This window comes from Macrobrachium rosenbergii, chromosome 23 (assembly GCF_040412425.1).
Source record: "Macrobrachium rosenbergii isolate ZJJX-2024 chromosome 23, ASM4041242v1, whole genome shotgun sequence".
In the NCBI taxonomy this organism is placed as follows: Eukaryota; Metazoa; Arthropoda; class Malacostraca; order Decapoda; family Palaemonidae; genus Macrobrachium; species Macrobrachium rosenbergii.
Genome location: NC_089763.1, coordinates 37,984,469 through 38,001,683, shown reverse-complemented (window position 1 = coordinate 38,001,683; position 17,215 = coordinate 37,984,469). Strand labels below are relative to the sequence as shown.

At 36.3% G+C, this 17,215-nt stretch overlaps 1 protein-coding gene across 1 annotated transcript in view; it reads right to left on the bottom strand.

The window, feature by feature from the left end:
• Positions 1 to 17,215, bottom strand: part of LOC136851506 (inactive rhomboid protein 1) — a 680,285-nt gene that overhangs the window by 8,696 nt on the left and 654,374 nt on the right. The window contains 2 exon segments of the mRNA XM_067125641.1: positions 5,018 to 5,201; positions 7,217 to 7,465. Coding sequence (XP_066981742.1) covers positions 5,018 to 5,201; positions 7,217 to 7,465 — 433 coding nt within the window.

The window sequence follows — 17,215 nt, the reverse complement described above, 5'->3', positions numbered from 1 at the left end:
CTTCATACATGAGCTACAGAGGTCATTAAGTTAGCAATCCCACTGGTCTTCACTTTTGAAAAATACAACTCATGAATACCACTGAACTCTACAGACACAAAACATACCACACAACATATCACAAAATTATTTGTGTGATATGTTTTCTCTTTAAGAGAAAAAGGAAAAATATGATTTTATGCTTTCAAGTGACACCAAAGGAAAATGAGAAACATCTAAGGCACAAAACAAATACATAGGACAACATAAAAGCTGAATCCCCAGAGGTGAAACCAGGAACAAATGCAGGGAAGATAGTAAGTCGAGGAAGGGTGTGGCATAAAAGATGCTATGAAATTATTACTGAGGGTGCATGTTAAAGAGGAGAAAAAGTTACAAGAATGTCAAAAGAAGATACAAAATGGTCTCTGATAAATTCACAAGGTCTTTGAACTAGTCAAGAGCATGTAACTTCAACTTTAAATGCCAAAACACAGCCACGAAGCGTAAATGTTTTCCTTTCTTGTTGAAAATTAAATGTGCCACTGTGCAAATACAATAATGATGAGTATTGCAAATTATTTCAACTGCAATACTATTTAGGGCCTCTACTGCCCCCAGACGAGAAAAAGACTTTTGAAAGCAACATTAAGCATCCTCTCAAGTCTCACCTAAAGTGAATAAAAAATATGCTATATAGATGATAGGAAATACAATTAGAAATTTCCTTCGTTAAACTAAAAAAAATCAAAAGATCTTCAAACTGTTACTCCTTTATTCCATTTGAAATGTGTGCATAAACTATAAAGAACGCTGGCCTGGATAGCAAGTAACAATGGAGAACAGCAAGCAGTAGAAGTGGAGGGTGGAGACTCAGGGTTTCAAAGTACCTGAGTGTATTGATTATTCTCTCTCTCTCTCTCTCTCTCTCTCTCTCTCTCTCTCTCTCTCTCTCTCTCTCTCTCTCTCTCTCTCTCTCTCTCTCTCTCTCTCTCTCTCTCTCGTTTCCTTTCTGAACTTTCATGACCTTAAAATTATTTCTTTTAAATTCATGTTACATTTATTTATGTATATTAGCCAATATAATTTTAACAAAAATGTTTAGCATTGATTTGAACTCTTTTTTTTTTTTTTAAAGTACTGTACTTACAATTTGAATTCTATGTCTCATTCTTTAACTTCATGACATTACAGTTATACCTATATCATTCTATAATACAGTTTGATTTATCACTGAAAGAATGAAAATTAAAAACCATTGGTACACATTTATACAGAGCAACAAAAATGTGAGAAAATACACAAAGGTGAAGGCACAGACATTTTTCCCCACATCATCATAAATTATTCAATAGACCACCATTGGACCAGAAATATTCCAGTACCTCTCCCACATTCCGACAGAAATGATGTAGCCCATCTGCCTTATGGATCTAACATGAGAGAGAGAGAGAGAGAGAGAGAGAGAGAGAGAGAGAGAGAGAGAGAGAGAGAGAGAGAGAGAGAGACTCTTGCAGTTTAAGATATCATAAGAAGAACAAGATCACAATTAGGAAGATGTAAGTTTCATGTATTTCAGCCAACACAAAAGGCCTGCAAGTTGACTGATTCACACACACCATAATATCATTTAAAAGCATACAGTATGTACAAATGCTGTAAGAATTAACCTGAAATTTCCAACCTCCTTACCAAAGCTATGACAGCCAAATAACAGTCAAAATTATAATTCTAAAGCTTATTTTCCTGTCACCACCTACCAAAAGTACTCATTTGCTTCAACTCGGTCTCTCCATGTTAAGAGCCCTTGCCTTCATTTTTATAAAAAAGTAAGTTACGAAAAACATCTCGTCAGCCTCTCAATTCTTATGCCCATGAAAACAAACAATACATTCTTTAAAATCAAACTGATTCCACACAACTACCCTTGATATGTGACTCAATTTTATGGGTGAAACTTGAATGCAATATGCATCCATTTGCAGGCTTTATGTTAATATCTGAATAACTGGAATCCTGCAATACACCCCTACAGCACAACCTAGAGTAATTCAATTTTTGGGACTAGTTTTGTTACTGCATAATTTTCAAATAATAATCATTTGGTAGTCTTTATTCTTGCTTCCTAAAAAAATTCAAAGAAATGAAGGTCCTACCATCCAACAGTAGAAAAATATTTAAACAATGATCTAAAAATTTCAAACCAACCTCTGATTTTATACATTCACACTGGCATTTATTAACAACACTTTCTACTGCAAGTCTTTATGGTACTTGCTCTTTCCAGTTTTTTCTTTGGATACAAGGTTTGTTGCAATATTCTGCAATTCCAATCCATGTACAGCATATACTTTATTAAAACCATAGAATTTTGCAAAGAGCTTACTATGCTTGTATTTGACACATAATATTCTATATCTACCATGGGATTTTGTATTTTTTTTTTTTATAATTTCAGTGTCTTGGTCTTTTTGTTTATCTGCTCACCTATAATTTTGTGGAATGCAAAACAGGTATGGTTATTTTATGGATATATTTATCATCTGTATATTCTGCTATGGAAAAATAAATACCATTTTGTCACTGGCATACAAAAATGTCTTGCCTACTTCAATGGTACATCAGAAGAGACATTCCACTCCAACGCTATGAAAGGTGGTCCTTCATAACAATGGCATACACTACCCTGGATTAGCACTACCACTAACTCCCAGCAATACATCAGAAGATAATTAAAACCTGAAAATATACTAGTGCTTTCTTCATGACAACACAAATAGGTTTAAATTACTTCATAACAACTTCTTGTGAGGATTTCCTGTGAAGCATAAATGAAGTTACTTCACTTTTATTCATAAAAGAGAACTTGGAGCATACACCCTTGCGCAAGAGCTTAAAGGCAAGAGTCCCATCCACAGCCAAGTCCTTACTTGCAGCTCTTTGATGTTGAGTGGGTGCGTCACTATCTTTTGATCTCTGGGAGTTTCGCTCCCACTCTCTTCATGTAGCAAACTTGAATCCCAGTTCAGAATTTTTTTTGTTTTTGTTTTTTACAGTTTCCTAGATTTGTTGACATGTTTGAATAACGAAGAAATTCTTGTATGATGAGCTTCTCTTTCTGATTTAAATCTTATGTCACCTAATGATAAAAGCTGATTGGTTAAACTGAAGACTAAAGAGGGATACAAGTTGCAACACATCTAAATTTGACAATGCTGAAACAAACACAGTACTATGAAATATTCTGTGATGAGTTTTCATACCAATTCATCATTTACAGGCTACAATGCTCAATAAAATTATGTAATATACTCCCATTGCAATCCTTTGAAACAAGGCCATGAAGCACCAGATGTACTGAAATTAGCAACTTTTCATGCACAGGAAAAAATGTAAAATTACCCAAACCCTAAGTTTAGAAATGGTTCTATAATCATACTCTCACAAGACTATGACCAATTAGATATTGGAAATCATTACATAAAATCAAACTATCTAATGATAGCAGAACTACAACCAGCATAAATCCTAGGATATATTCTGGTATCTACTGTAAATAAATGATATACACTTCAGTTTCACTAATATAATACAATTACATATCAGTACTGTCCATTTGGTCAAGACCAAGAATAAATGAATGAATAATTAAATTATCCCATCAAGCTTCCTTTCCATGGTTACGCCATGTATCGTCTCTCCTCCACTTCTCTTTCCTAAGACCAAAAGTCTTCCGGATTTTCTCTTTCCTATTTGTACTTCTCCATCCAATATTTTCTTTTGAAGTACTTAGCCACCTATTCTTTTGAGATGTAATATTCAAGGTAGTCTATTTGACCACATCAGTGCATCCCAAGGATATTTATCAAAAGCTGTACGTTTAAAAAGCTGTTCAAACACAAAAATGGAAGGAAACCATGAGGATTTGAAATGACAGACAGGAGAATATTTCCTTGCAAACATTTGCTTAAAAGTCTGGACACTATGACTTAGGAAATATATTGATAAGGGGATACAAGAGAGATGGGTGAGGATTACCCACTCAAGCTCAGTCAAGGTTAAAGAGAAATTAATAAACTTCTCACATGATAGCAAACTAGCAAGATTAACCAAAGGCAGCTATCTCTGACAAATACCTTAAGTTTATACGTAAGGGCAATAATGCACTCTCAGAAAAAACACACACTAAGCTAAACATAAAACAATTTGATAAAATCCAAATACAGTATTGAGAGAGAGAGAGAGAGAGAGAGAGAGAGAGAGAGAGAGAGAGAGAGAGAGAGAGAGAGAGAGAGAGAGAGAGAGAGAGAGAGAGAGATTTAAAATTCCATCAATAAACAAAGACTAGGTGACATATTATAGACCTCTCTAAATAAGTAATGGCATATTTTTAGTTGGGCTCATGGGCACGAGACCGTTCAAAAGCAAATGGCATTGTTATGTAAACCAATGTTATCTCTTAAAAAAATAGGTCGAGATTTTGTTCGATTTTTGTTTGTTAGTCACCTGGATTACACTAGTTTAAAGTGGATTTTTAAAGAAAATAATTACTGTGAGCCTCATGACTCGCAACAAGTGTTAGATTTTGAGATGGATATGGATAAAACTTATTTTTTGGGGTGAGGGAACCTTTTGTGAGTGAACTACTCAGCGGAGGTCTTATATAATGCTTGTTACTACTTAATATAGTGGTATCCTTAAAAGCATATAAATCTGAACAGCTGAATAACCTTAAAATATTATTCAACAGAAAAGGCCAATTTCCCTCAAGGAAGTAATGGAATATTTTTAAAATTGAAATAATGCATTATTGGTAGGCAACAGAACTTTGCCAGTAGTCAAAGAGTTCCTGTGCACTAACAAAACTGTTAATATGCACTACTATCTATAACAGTACTAAATTTGGTTGCATAAAATATAAAATTATAAATACCTAATCAAAACTACAACATAAATTAATGAAGTACTCTGTACCTTCATATATACTCACAGACAATTTGGTGAAATTACATTACAAGTTATGAAAAATTTGACTAACCTCTGGTAAGGCATGGAAGTCACTGGTGAAAGACTGTGTGTGGTGGGTAGTGCTGGGCTGGTCCTTGAGCTGGCCATACCTGCGACTGGCCAGGCGCTTTCGCTTTTCTTGCCATCGCAGCCGCTGACTTTCCTCAGTACTATCATCTAATCCAAAGAACTCTCGCGTTTCCTTCTTCATATACCTGTGGAGGGCCAATAATGACTGAAAAAATGTTCACTATAAGAACATTTCTCATATTCCAGAGCTTTAAGTAATATTTCTTTTGGTTGGTCAAAACCACACGAAATCTTTCTAAGAAAAACAGCTTTATTGCTGTAAACTCAGAATACTGGATAACGATTTAAAAACCCATTCTCTAGAATAAAAATATTACAATGACAATATGGTACTAGTATAAAATTTTCAGTGACTAAAGCACTCTTTGCTATGGAGAATATTTCTCCACAGAAACCTATCAGACCCCTACTATGTAGAGACCTGTATCAGACCCCTTTTATGCAGAGACCTGCACAAAACAAAGATAAAATTCTGCACTTCTGACAAGAAAAAAAAAAAAAAAATTCCACAACCAAAACAATTTCATTTACTTCAGCCAAACAATAATATTTTTTTTATATTATAAACATTATAATGTGACACCTCTAAAACCAAAAGTAAAATTACTTAGGATCAGCAACAAATTTAGGTCTAATTCCCTCATACAGTATTTTTAATGAATATTAATTAATTCTAAAATACCTAATGCCAATACCTGCAATCAACTTCTATGGATCAAGATAATTATATAAACTTCACTCTGTATGAAAATCAGTGTACTGAAATTTAAGAATTGTCAGTAGGAAACCCATAACACATTTTGAAATATAAATACAATGTAGTATAGTATCATATAATTTCACTTCTCACAGGTTGCAGAAATCCATGCAGTTCATATTAACAAAATTCATACGAATATTTTTAAAAAATTTCCTGCTATCATGCAACCAAAACGCAATCAAAACAAGTATGGTACAAATATTGATCAGGTTACTTAATGTTAGTATGACAAACAGCTTATACATCTTGTGTAAAACTTCTCTTCAATTTCCTGTAACGTCTTGTGTAAAACTACTCTTCAATTTCCTCCCAAACTTTCTGTGAATAATCTAAGATGACTTAACTACTGTACTATTAAGAAAGGAGACCCAAAAGTGTACTGTACGTCTTTTTGCTCAAGTCTAAAGCTACAGACTGCCTCTGAACATAAGGCTCTACCTTTTGTTTACAAGATAAATGGGAATATACAAAGAAAGAGAGAGAGAGAGAGAGAGAGAGAGAGAGAGAGAGAGAGAGAGAGAGAGAGAGAGAGAGAGAGAGAGAGAGAGAGAGAGAGAGAGAGACTCACCTGAAAATTACAATACTGCATTATGATAATCAGCGATGTGCTATGAAAGCAAGTACTATACATGGATATGCAGTGTAATATACTGTATGTTCAAATTGCATTATATTATTTCAATATTTATAACTCTGTACTGCCACATTCTACATTCTTAGTTGCAATAACAGCTGAAACAGGTTTGTAAATCTTCTGCACTATTACGACTGTAATTACATAATGGGAATTTTTTCCTTCATGGTATTTAAAAACCACTGTACTTATGGAAACTTGATCCTGTACATATTTTTGTTCCAAAAATTCAAAATGACAAATGCTGATGCAAATATCCAGAATTAGAATGCAACAATCACTGCAAAATAAAAAAATACGCAAGGTGTTAACGAGAAAAGGAAGTTACTTAACACTGTAGTGGGAGAATGTAGGAAGAAGCTAAAAAGGGGATGGAAACTGAGACTTACTTCTGAGACCCTTCTGCTGCCCTAGATCAAAATAACAAAGATAATTCTTGTTAAAATTCTTTACATGTACTTCAAACGCCCCATCCTATCTAGTAAAAACAAAAGTTTTGAATGGCATGCAAGTTTAAAGTTATTTAATATTACTGTACTCTGAAAACCTTTCTATAGGAATCAACAAAAATAATATAACTGAACTAAGAAAGAACAATGCAAAATTAAATTAACTACAGCTCTAACCAATTCTAAATAAAATATTAACTAAAAGGATAAAACTACTACAGAAACTACTCTACATCAGTGACATCATGACCATACAGGTCTCTTCACAAAAAGCGAAAAATATTATGCTATACTTACGCTTTGACCTGCTCCTTCCGAGACATGCTTCTGGAGAGGGTGTGTGGTTTTGTGGTTGCTGTAGTCATAGCAGAGGTGGCTGAGGCAGCTACAGGTACAGTTTGTGAATGGGCAGGTTGAGAGACTGGTTGAGGGTGGGCATGCTGTCGATTGACAGCCGCAGCAGCAGCAGCAAGGGAAGGACCTAGCGCCGAAGATGGAGCACTGCCTGTCCGTTGGTTCTCTGGTCGACTGGCAGGGACTATCCGTCTGCAATGAAGAAAAATACAAAATTTAAGCAATCTCAAATCATCAAATGACAAGCATTAATATACATAAATTACAAGTACTATACAACATTCAATCTATGCTCCAGTACAGCTTGCTCAGTTAAAAAAAGCCAGTGCACCACAGTACTTGATAATACAATACAGTACAGTACAAGCAGTCCTTCATAGATGAAAACTTCTGTGTCTGCATGATATGTGGAACATATAAACTATATTTCATGTATTTTATTGCCACTTTTTCAAGAAGACTGAAGACTTGTGTTTCTTATATACTTTCTTTTATGTAAAAAGACGAAATTGTTTTGATGGAAAGCTTTACACCTGCACATTGCTATGTGCCACAGGGTATATACAATTCTGGATGCCTAGGATAGCTCTGTTACACTTACAAACAAATTCAACTTACCAACAACACTCAGAAACGAGCTCAATTTTACAGGTTACAAAAGACTACCTGTTATGTAAGAGTACAATAACTTGAGACTTCTATTATTGAGCCACTACTAATGTTTTGTCTGGGTATGTAGAATTAATAGCAAAAAAGATAAAAGTAATCAGCTTTAAAGTATTGTACTGAAACATTATTTCATAACTTGGACAACAGCAGTGTAGTTAATAACTGTACCTATAAGTCCAAATGGAAATTTGGTTTGACTTATTTAATTACTATTACACTTACCTATTCTTAGAGATGCTGTCAACATTACTTCAAAAATGGGTTATTTTAAACTTAAAATGATGATTCTTACTATAGACTACATCAACAGTGACTGAATTCTATAATGAGGCTTTGGAACCGAGACTTACTTCAGTAACCAGCACTGGGTGGATAGACAACAAAAACATTTGGTGACAATTCTCAGGATCATGAAAATGCTACCAGATAACTTTCAAAATGAAATTTATGGGTAAATGCAAAAGCAGGAACTATTTGCTTACCACCTCTTTTAATAGAGTGTATATGAATCCAATGCACAGACAACACATGGACCAGTTTTGCTTACCACCTTCTTTAACAGAGTATATATGAATCTCAAGCAAAGACAACATATGGACCAGTTAAAGAACATGGCAGTGGGATTTATCCTTCTTTTCTTGAAACCATCTGCCTTGTAATTAACATTTTAACTCATGAAATGAGCTGCAGAACAGTGACTATGTCAATGACAAAAACTTTCTAATCAATCTGGTTAAAATAAAAAATAAAACACTGACTAAGTCAAGTGTGGCAGAAGAGGGAAAGGTCAACAATGCCTTACTGTTAAATGCTATATACAAACAGATTATAATTCCTTTTTATTTCTTTACAATAAGATTGCCTTACATTTAGACTATATACTGTACTGTAGCACACTAAAATACTGTCCTCCTGAATAGCCCAAAAATAGCAAAATAAGTCTTACCTAACAACTTATTTCGGTACAACCAAACAGAGTTGGCATAACTTGTACCACTGCCAAGAGGTGGACGTACCACTCAAGATGCTTATTTCTGGCAGGAAATAACTGCTGCTGGTCTATCAAATTATTGAACTCATTGCCATTTATCTTGACAAATTTTATGGGAAAAAAAAAAAAAGATACATTCATCAATGAAATAAGCAAAGTAAATGGCCACTTACAGTACTTGGGAAATTACTGTATTTTAGCAGAGATACACAACTAAATCTTCTCAATACCTCCCACACTGCTAGAATGTGGGGTCAAAACTGTAAGGCTACTATGGCTGAATAATAATGGATCTCCAAATGAAATAACAGTACAGATTATTTTTTGGTACTGCTACTGATGTGCATGACATGGGAAAATCATAAAATTCTCTGTTGCTATTTGAATCAATCTCAATCTCTCTCTCTCTCTCTCTCTTATCCACAACAATAGGCCTAGATCCAAAGGGTAGGTGAAAGCAGCAAAACAAGGATAAGAGAATATTTCTATGCTCACCCTATCCAAGCCAACTATAAAACTTTAGACTAACTTTGCATACGAGAATATTTAATCACAAAACTAATGTCATAATAGTCTTACACCTACAACCTATGCAGAACATACTATACAGGAGACAGTATTATACTGCAATCAAAGTACAGTTTCTTGCTGATATCTTTTCCATAATGATAGAGTTTTTTTTTTATTTCCATAGGGGTCATTATAATGTTTCTGATTTTTTTTTTTAGGCATGGCTTTATGATTACTGCATGTGATCCTCCTGCACGTTTTTGCTTTAACTTGGTAACCAAAACACCTATGGCCTACAAATTATGGAAATGGGGTTGAAACCACGCATAGCATAAGGACCATTACATTTCTTTATAGTAGAAGGATCAGCAACAACTTGCAACTATTAAAACTAACAATATTATAAATGAATTTAAAAGACCTAATACTGATGTGCACAGCCTACATGATAAGCACATACTGTGCAGTGCAGTGAGAAGTTTTCTGAACTAGAGTCCAGGTACAAAGTGAAAACTGGACTACAGTAGTTAACTATGTACTGAAATGTATACTACCAAGCTGTGACTTGCAAACTGATAGACTTACATATGGCTTTCATTTTTGTGGAAAGCTTAACTCTGTGAACGCAAGGAACCAAAGAATGTTGCTTTTGGGCCTATATAACACGGTGGCCTATAACAATTACAAAACTGACTGAAAAAAAAAACACTCTAAAACCAACAAGATTTTTTCACTGTTTTTGCAGTTTTAAAATCAATGTATGGTAGTCTAAATATGTCTGTTTAGTGTTTTGTACAGTCCTCCAATACACCAGGTAGCATACTATGAAAACTATTGTCATGTTCATTTGAAGCCTATTTCCATGAATGTAATTTTTTGAACCCAATAGTATTCTGGAATACTACTGGGTTTACTCGGATAACAAACGACTTGCATGTTAATATTAGTGATGATACTTGGAGGCATAAGCCATAAATTAGGTTAGGTCAGACTGGCTGTATTCTTTTTTAATTTCCTCATACCTGTACTTAAAAAGAAATTTACCTATTAGTTCTGCCTTGGGAATCACCATAGTTGTAAATGTGACCAAGTTAAATTCTTAGGCTTTATACTCATAGTTGTTTCTGACAACTCCCTTTCTTGAGAAACAATGAGAATAGTTCCACCTGACTGGCATGGGGAGACTACCCTATACCCTGTCAGGGTTCTACCCACATGAATTCGGTCATTATTTTGACAAGTCAACTAAAGTTTTGTTGTTTGACATGACTTTGAAGCTGGCCATTATATGCAAGGTCAATCTTAAGTTGTGTTGTGCACAGGGGATGAGTAACTGATTAATAAAATCACACTGTGGCTGATCTGGAGGAAATCCAGGAATTTATTGTAATTAAGATAAAGTTTAAATGCTATGAGAGCAAATAAAGCACAAGGTTCTGTTAGGTTAAGGTAAGTATGGGGTAGGTCACATTCCCTAAGAAATACCTAGGTCTAGTACAGAAAGCAGCCCTTACCCCTCACTCTTGCATTCACTCACAGTAATGTTTGGGGATGAGGTAAATCTTGGAATTAATTAATTTCTTTGAGTTCCTGTAGCATTTATCGCACTCAACCTTTAAACTGGGCATCATACTGTATAGCAATTATTCAGATTGTTCTTGGCTATATGGCTGCGGTTTGTAGCTTATTTGGTCTAAATGTGCTAAAGAGAGAGAGAGAGAGAGAGAGAGAGAGAGAGAGAGAGAGAGAGAGAGAGAGAGAGAGAGAGAGAGAGAGAATACTACTTTCTGTCGATGGCTTCCTCAAACACCTGAGAATAAGATGAATGGCAACTCGTAACCTTAACCATAGGTTAGGTGTTGTAGAGGTGCTCGATAGGCCTCTGCTTATACCATTACCCTACCCAAGACCTCGGCTCACTTTTCAGCCTACTTAAAACTAGGTGTTTGGAATTGTAACTGTTATTTAAGTTTGGTTACTGTAACTGTAATTTAAATTTGGTTACCGGACGTCTCCTTCCGCCCGTCTTGTAATCAACTGAAAACTGTCAACGGGCATATATTAACGCTATATGCCTGCAACACCTGTGTACCTGATCAATCCTGAGCCTGGCCCATAATACTCGGCCAGCTTTACTTAATTATAACGAGACGTTCTAGTTTCAAGTGCATAAAATAGATGGGCTTTCATGTAAAATTGCACGACTGAGATGACTGTCGCACCCGGCCTATTTTTTGGTAATATCACGTCATCTACCAGATAAGATAAAAGTCATCGCCTCCTGCGAACATTACTCAGGCCGCGTTCCCGTAAATCACGTTGGGGGTTTATAGCTGGTCAAAACAAAGAATAACACCAATGTGGCAACACCCCTGTTCAAATTACGCGTTCGGGTACCTAATTTGGTTCAGAACTTTATAAAATATTCTTACTCGGGGTCCTCGTCGTCCATTTTTCGAGCGTTGAGTTAATCCTTACAGAAATGGGTAGTTACACTACACTAGTTCAACATCTTCACGCCTTGGGTTCTCACGAACGACTGAACTAATTCAATCGCTGGTTACTCACTACATCCAACCAAAACAACAAATACCCGGTAAAAGTTATCGGTTAGTTGAGTAACTTTTTAAATGTTTCACAACATTAAAGGTCAAAAACCAAATTGAACACCATATCAAATGAAACCATTTTATATGGTCTCCAATCTGAAGTTCACGCCGGATATTTTTGCTTCACAGAACTTTATGAGAAATTGGATTTAGATGGTGACATGCTGAACCCGCTCCCACCCGTAACATCCGCAAAGATCTGTTTAAAGGCAAAAGTTGTCACTTGACGACAGGAACTCGCCATAGAATGAATGATGAAACTGAATCTGTTCACTACAAACCCAAAAAATCATATAACTTAGACATAAATTATCATAAACAAACAAATATATAAACTGTAATGCAAAGAGAAATGGATGTAAATTCATGCTGTCATCAGCCAAACGACGACCAGACCGAACAGCGAACCCCACACATTTAGGACCACATGTGTTTAGAGAGTTCAGGTATACGAATAGATCTAATCACATAAAAATGAGCAAAGAACCATTTAACATTAAAGCAGATAAACACGGGGGTAGCCAGCCAAAATTAACTGCAAGGTCGACCTATCAAGAAAAATAAAAAATTGCGCTTCAGGCTACAGGACCTTATTACCCTGTAACAAAAACCGAAGCTCTCTCATTTTTTGCCTCTCTCTCTCTCTCTCTCTCTCTCTCTCTCTCTCTCTCTCTCTCTCTCTCTCTCTCTCTCAGGAAACCAATTTCGCGTCGTACAACAATGATCTTTTTTAGCCTTTTATTTTTGCTTAATCCATTTTTACACGAACATAATAGTTCCTTTACAACTGCGTATTTGTGGAAGTGCGCCAACTAGACCGTGACTATTCGAAACCATTTGCTTCCTGAGTATGTTTGATGACACAGGAACTACGGCTTACCTTTCTACCGAATAATATCACTACGGTCTTTTCACAAGGAATACGGTTATTAACGGGACAGGTCTTCATACGCAATACTTGTACTAAAAATGAGAACAACTTGCAACGCTAGAAGTATTTATACGCTCTTTTCACACTTCGTTACTTGAAGAACAATGCTACAGTAAAGTACTGTAGTTTGATCGAATAAATTAAATGCAAAAAGACCGTGAATTACTGAAAATTATGACGTTAACTTTCATTCTGAAAAACGATGTTTTCGATGTTTACGTGCCATTACCGTTCTATTATGACACATTTTGATGTTTACGTTCTTATTACCAATTTATAGTGTCGTCTGCTATCATTTGTCATTCCTTGGTCATTCTGAATAATAATCATAATTCTCTGACTGCCACAATGTTTATCCCGATTTATTTTACTAACGGCAAGGATATCATAAAGGATCATATTTCAAGTCTCTATTTCAACAATGTTGCAGCTGGTGTGTCAGCTAAATGTGTGAAATAATTTACAGCATTATAAATTTTCTGTCACTTTCAAATACTCTCCAAGTGACCTCTGTCAAACGACGTTTTGATTTCTGTTAATTTGGAAAGATGCCCACACGAACATTATAAGAGAATGAAAATCCTCTTGAGAGGATATGCAATGAACTGGCGATTCATTGAGCGAATTTGACGCATCCCACCAATACAGACTCCTTGTCTTTCATCGCAGAATAATTCACTCAAAATTAAGTGGCCATATCCGGCCACCGGTTCTCAATTCGCTGTGACCTTTGCAATTGCTGTTGTTAGCAACTGGATCCGATTAGCTCTGTTGCTATTAGTTCCGTGAGTCTGCTACGTATAAGGCCCCTCGAGTCTCTCTCTCTCTCTCTCTCTCTCTCTCTCTCTCTCTCTCTCTCTCTCTCTCTGTTCGTGCTCGCTCTCTCTCGCACTCAATGCTCTTTAACTAGCTCTTTGTTGGTTCGCTTTTGATTAAGCCAGCCTGGTGCTGACACGGGCTCTTGCAGTAGGGCAGCCAGTAACAGCTCCACTTTTACAGGCTTTTTGATAACTATTTTTTTTTGTCGTAAAATTATAGTGCTAACATAAACTAGGATCAGATCTAATTACGTGGTAACCTGTTAAGAGAGAGAGAGAGAGAGAGAGAGAGAGAGAGAGAGAGAGAGAGAGAGGGTGGGTAGTAAAAGGTTGGCAACTTTTCAGGAGCAGAAGCAGCTGCCGCTGGTACTATTTTCAAGCGCCAGGGTCCTTTGGTATTGCGCGGGAAGCGACAGATGAATCAATCGTCGGTACCGCAGGACCCAAGTTCGTTGTTACGCAAGCTGAGGTTTCCACGGTCTAGGGTTTTCTTATTCTTACGTTTATTATTCGCGTGGTATAAGTGATACACATTTTCCCCATTATTAAGGCAACAAAGACTTCTCACCTGTTTTCGATACTTATGTAGACACATAATCGGATGTCCGAAGTAACGTATATCTAGGCTTAAATGAGTTTGCCGGAAACCATAGCACGACGAATTATTATTCTTATTCATCATAATGAACAGACATTCTTATGGAACAAAGGAAAGGGTCTCAAACAAAACGCTCTATTGTGATGAGACAAAAAAGAGCAGAGAACAGAAAAGAATAGGAACTGAGTAATAGATGGAGTATGTTACAGCGAATTTCGACAGATGGACGCTGATGGTAATTGTGAGTTAATTGAAGGTGTAGAACTGAACAACACAAATTATTACCGTCCACTCTCTCTCTCTCTCTCTCTCTCTCTCTCTCTCTCTCTCTCTCTCTCTCATTTGATGCCAGTTTTTATATCAACAAATCAATCAATCTCTCTCTCTCTCTCTCTCTCTCTCTCTCTCTCTCTCTCTCTCTCTCTGCATTTCTGCGTTGCGATGAATCTGAGTTCGGTGCGTCCTGGGCGAATGAAAAATTTAAAAAATAAAGCAATTTTTTTCTAGTCTCATCCGCGCCGCTGACTTCTCTCGAGATGTCTCACATCCGGGACCCGGCTCCTCCCACCCCAATGGACCCCCTGAACCCAAAGATCCCCCACTCAAGTCCTCCCGTTTCCCACCCAACCCCACATCTCGGAAATCCATGAGTATTTGACAGAGGGGGAATGGAAAGGCGGGAGGAATTCTGGAAAGATGAAACAGAAATAAAAGGTGAGAGAGAGAGAGAGGGAGGGGGGAGTCATGGGGAATCCCTCCCCCGGAACTTCAGCAGAGCAGAAATGGGAATTACTTTTCACCTCTGAAAGAACCGAAAGGTGATTGGAAAACTGATTAGGAGTCAAAAAGGAAAGGAACCAAATGTATGGGATATATTTATACTGTAGGAAGAGGCTGATAGAAAGCTCTCTCTCTCTCTCTCTCTCTCTCTCTCTCTCTCTCTCTCTCTCTCTCTCTCTCTCTCTCTCTCTTTTAAAGAGTTCTCTGAGTCATGAACAAGCAATATTGATCCCATATTTCTTTGTGTAACTTAGTGTCTTGGTTTAAAGTAATATGGCCCAGCTGTGACTCCCAAACCAAGCGCACACCATAAGCGCTGACGCTCGATGGAACAATTCATGAATTCGACTATTCAGCTGCGAGAAAATAAAAGGCAAATATAAAAATAAAGGGATAAGGAAAATAAACGGAACTGAACCCATATCTAATAACGTCACTGCAATACGGCACTTGACATTTTTCCTTATCTTTAGCAAACAGGTTGATAACTTATCAAGGTGGTGTAATACAACCCGCACTGATGAACATTCGATATTTCAGTTTTGAGAGAGAGAGAGAGAGAGAGAGAGAGAGAGAGAGAGAGAGAGAGAGAGAGAGAGAGAGAGAGAGAGAGAGAGAGAACACAAGATCCGGGCCGGTTAAAACAGCGAAAGCGGAGATACATTATCACTGACTAATCGTAATCTGAGATTACAATCTTATTTACGCCGGCTCGATAATCACGGTACTTTCAGTACTAATCTCTCCTTTTCCTGTTACAACAACATTGGCAACAACAATCAAAACAACAACAACAACAACAACAGTCCTAGTCTTCTGCATGAATATGGATATATATATATATATATATATTGAATTGAAGGGTGTAAATATAAGTGTATATATGTATATATATATATATATATATATATATATATATATATATATATATATATATATGCACAACACACACACACACATATATATAACAGGAATTAAACGTATGCAAAAATACAAAATAAGTACAACGCCACAAAAAAAGTAAAACAACGGAGCGCAAGATCTTTCATTTTAAAACTCAAAAGCATTCTCACGCGAGAGATACAAAAAAAATTAAAAACAAAGATTACAGCAAAGACTCTGTTGTAAAAAAACACTAAAAGGAACACAATGCCACTCAATGCATACAAATGTCATTTACATTTACAAGTGACGTTGGTCTTCAAACGAGGAAAAGCTGTCCTGAATCAGCCTAGACAAAGAAATTTAAGCTTCCTTCGAACACCTTAAGCAGAATGGACTGAATATACAGAATTTAGGCCAAAGGCCAAGCACTGGGACCTATGAGGTCATTCAGCGCTGAAACGGAAATTGATAGCAAAAGGTTTGAAAGGTGTAACAGGAGGAAAACCTCAAAGCAGTTGCACTATGAATCAATTGCTGGGAGAGGGTGGAATGTAAGATGGAAGAAAGAGAATATGAAAGGAGGTGCAGTAAAAGGAACGAAAGGGGTTGCAGCTAGGGGCCGAAGGCACGCTGCAAAGAACCTTAGGTAATGCCTACAGTGCACCTTAGGCAGAATGGGGTCAAGGGTACATACAGCTGAACCTGGATTAATATCATTAGCATTTGATAGCTGTAACAAGGCAGATTCTAAGAGGTTTCCCGAGATAATATTATTGCATCTTGTTATTCAGAATACAAAATGAGAATTATTCTTTTGGGCAACTCTACCTGAATATTCAAGTTGATTTATTCTGGCACTTAATTCCTTCCTTGTCTGAACAACATAAAATGAATCACAGTCTAAACGTGGGATTTTATACACAATGTTGGTACTCTGGTGAGGACAATATCTTGCGGTGCTTTCTTAAATAATATCTTATGCTTTTTCTTAAACAATATCTTATGTTTCTTCTTAAACAATATCTCATGTTTTTTCTTAAACAATATCTCATGTTTTTTCTTAAACAATATCAGATGTTTTTTCTTAAACAGTATCTTATGTTTTTTCTCAAACAATATCTTCAGTTTTTTCTCAAACAATATCTTATGTT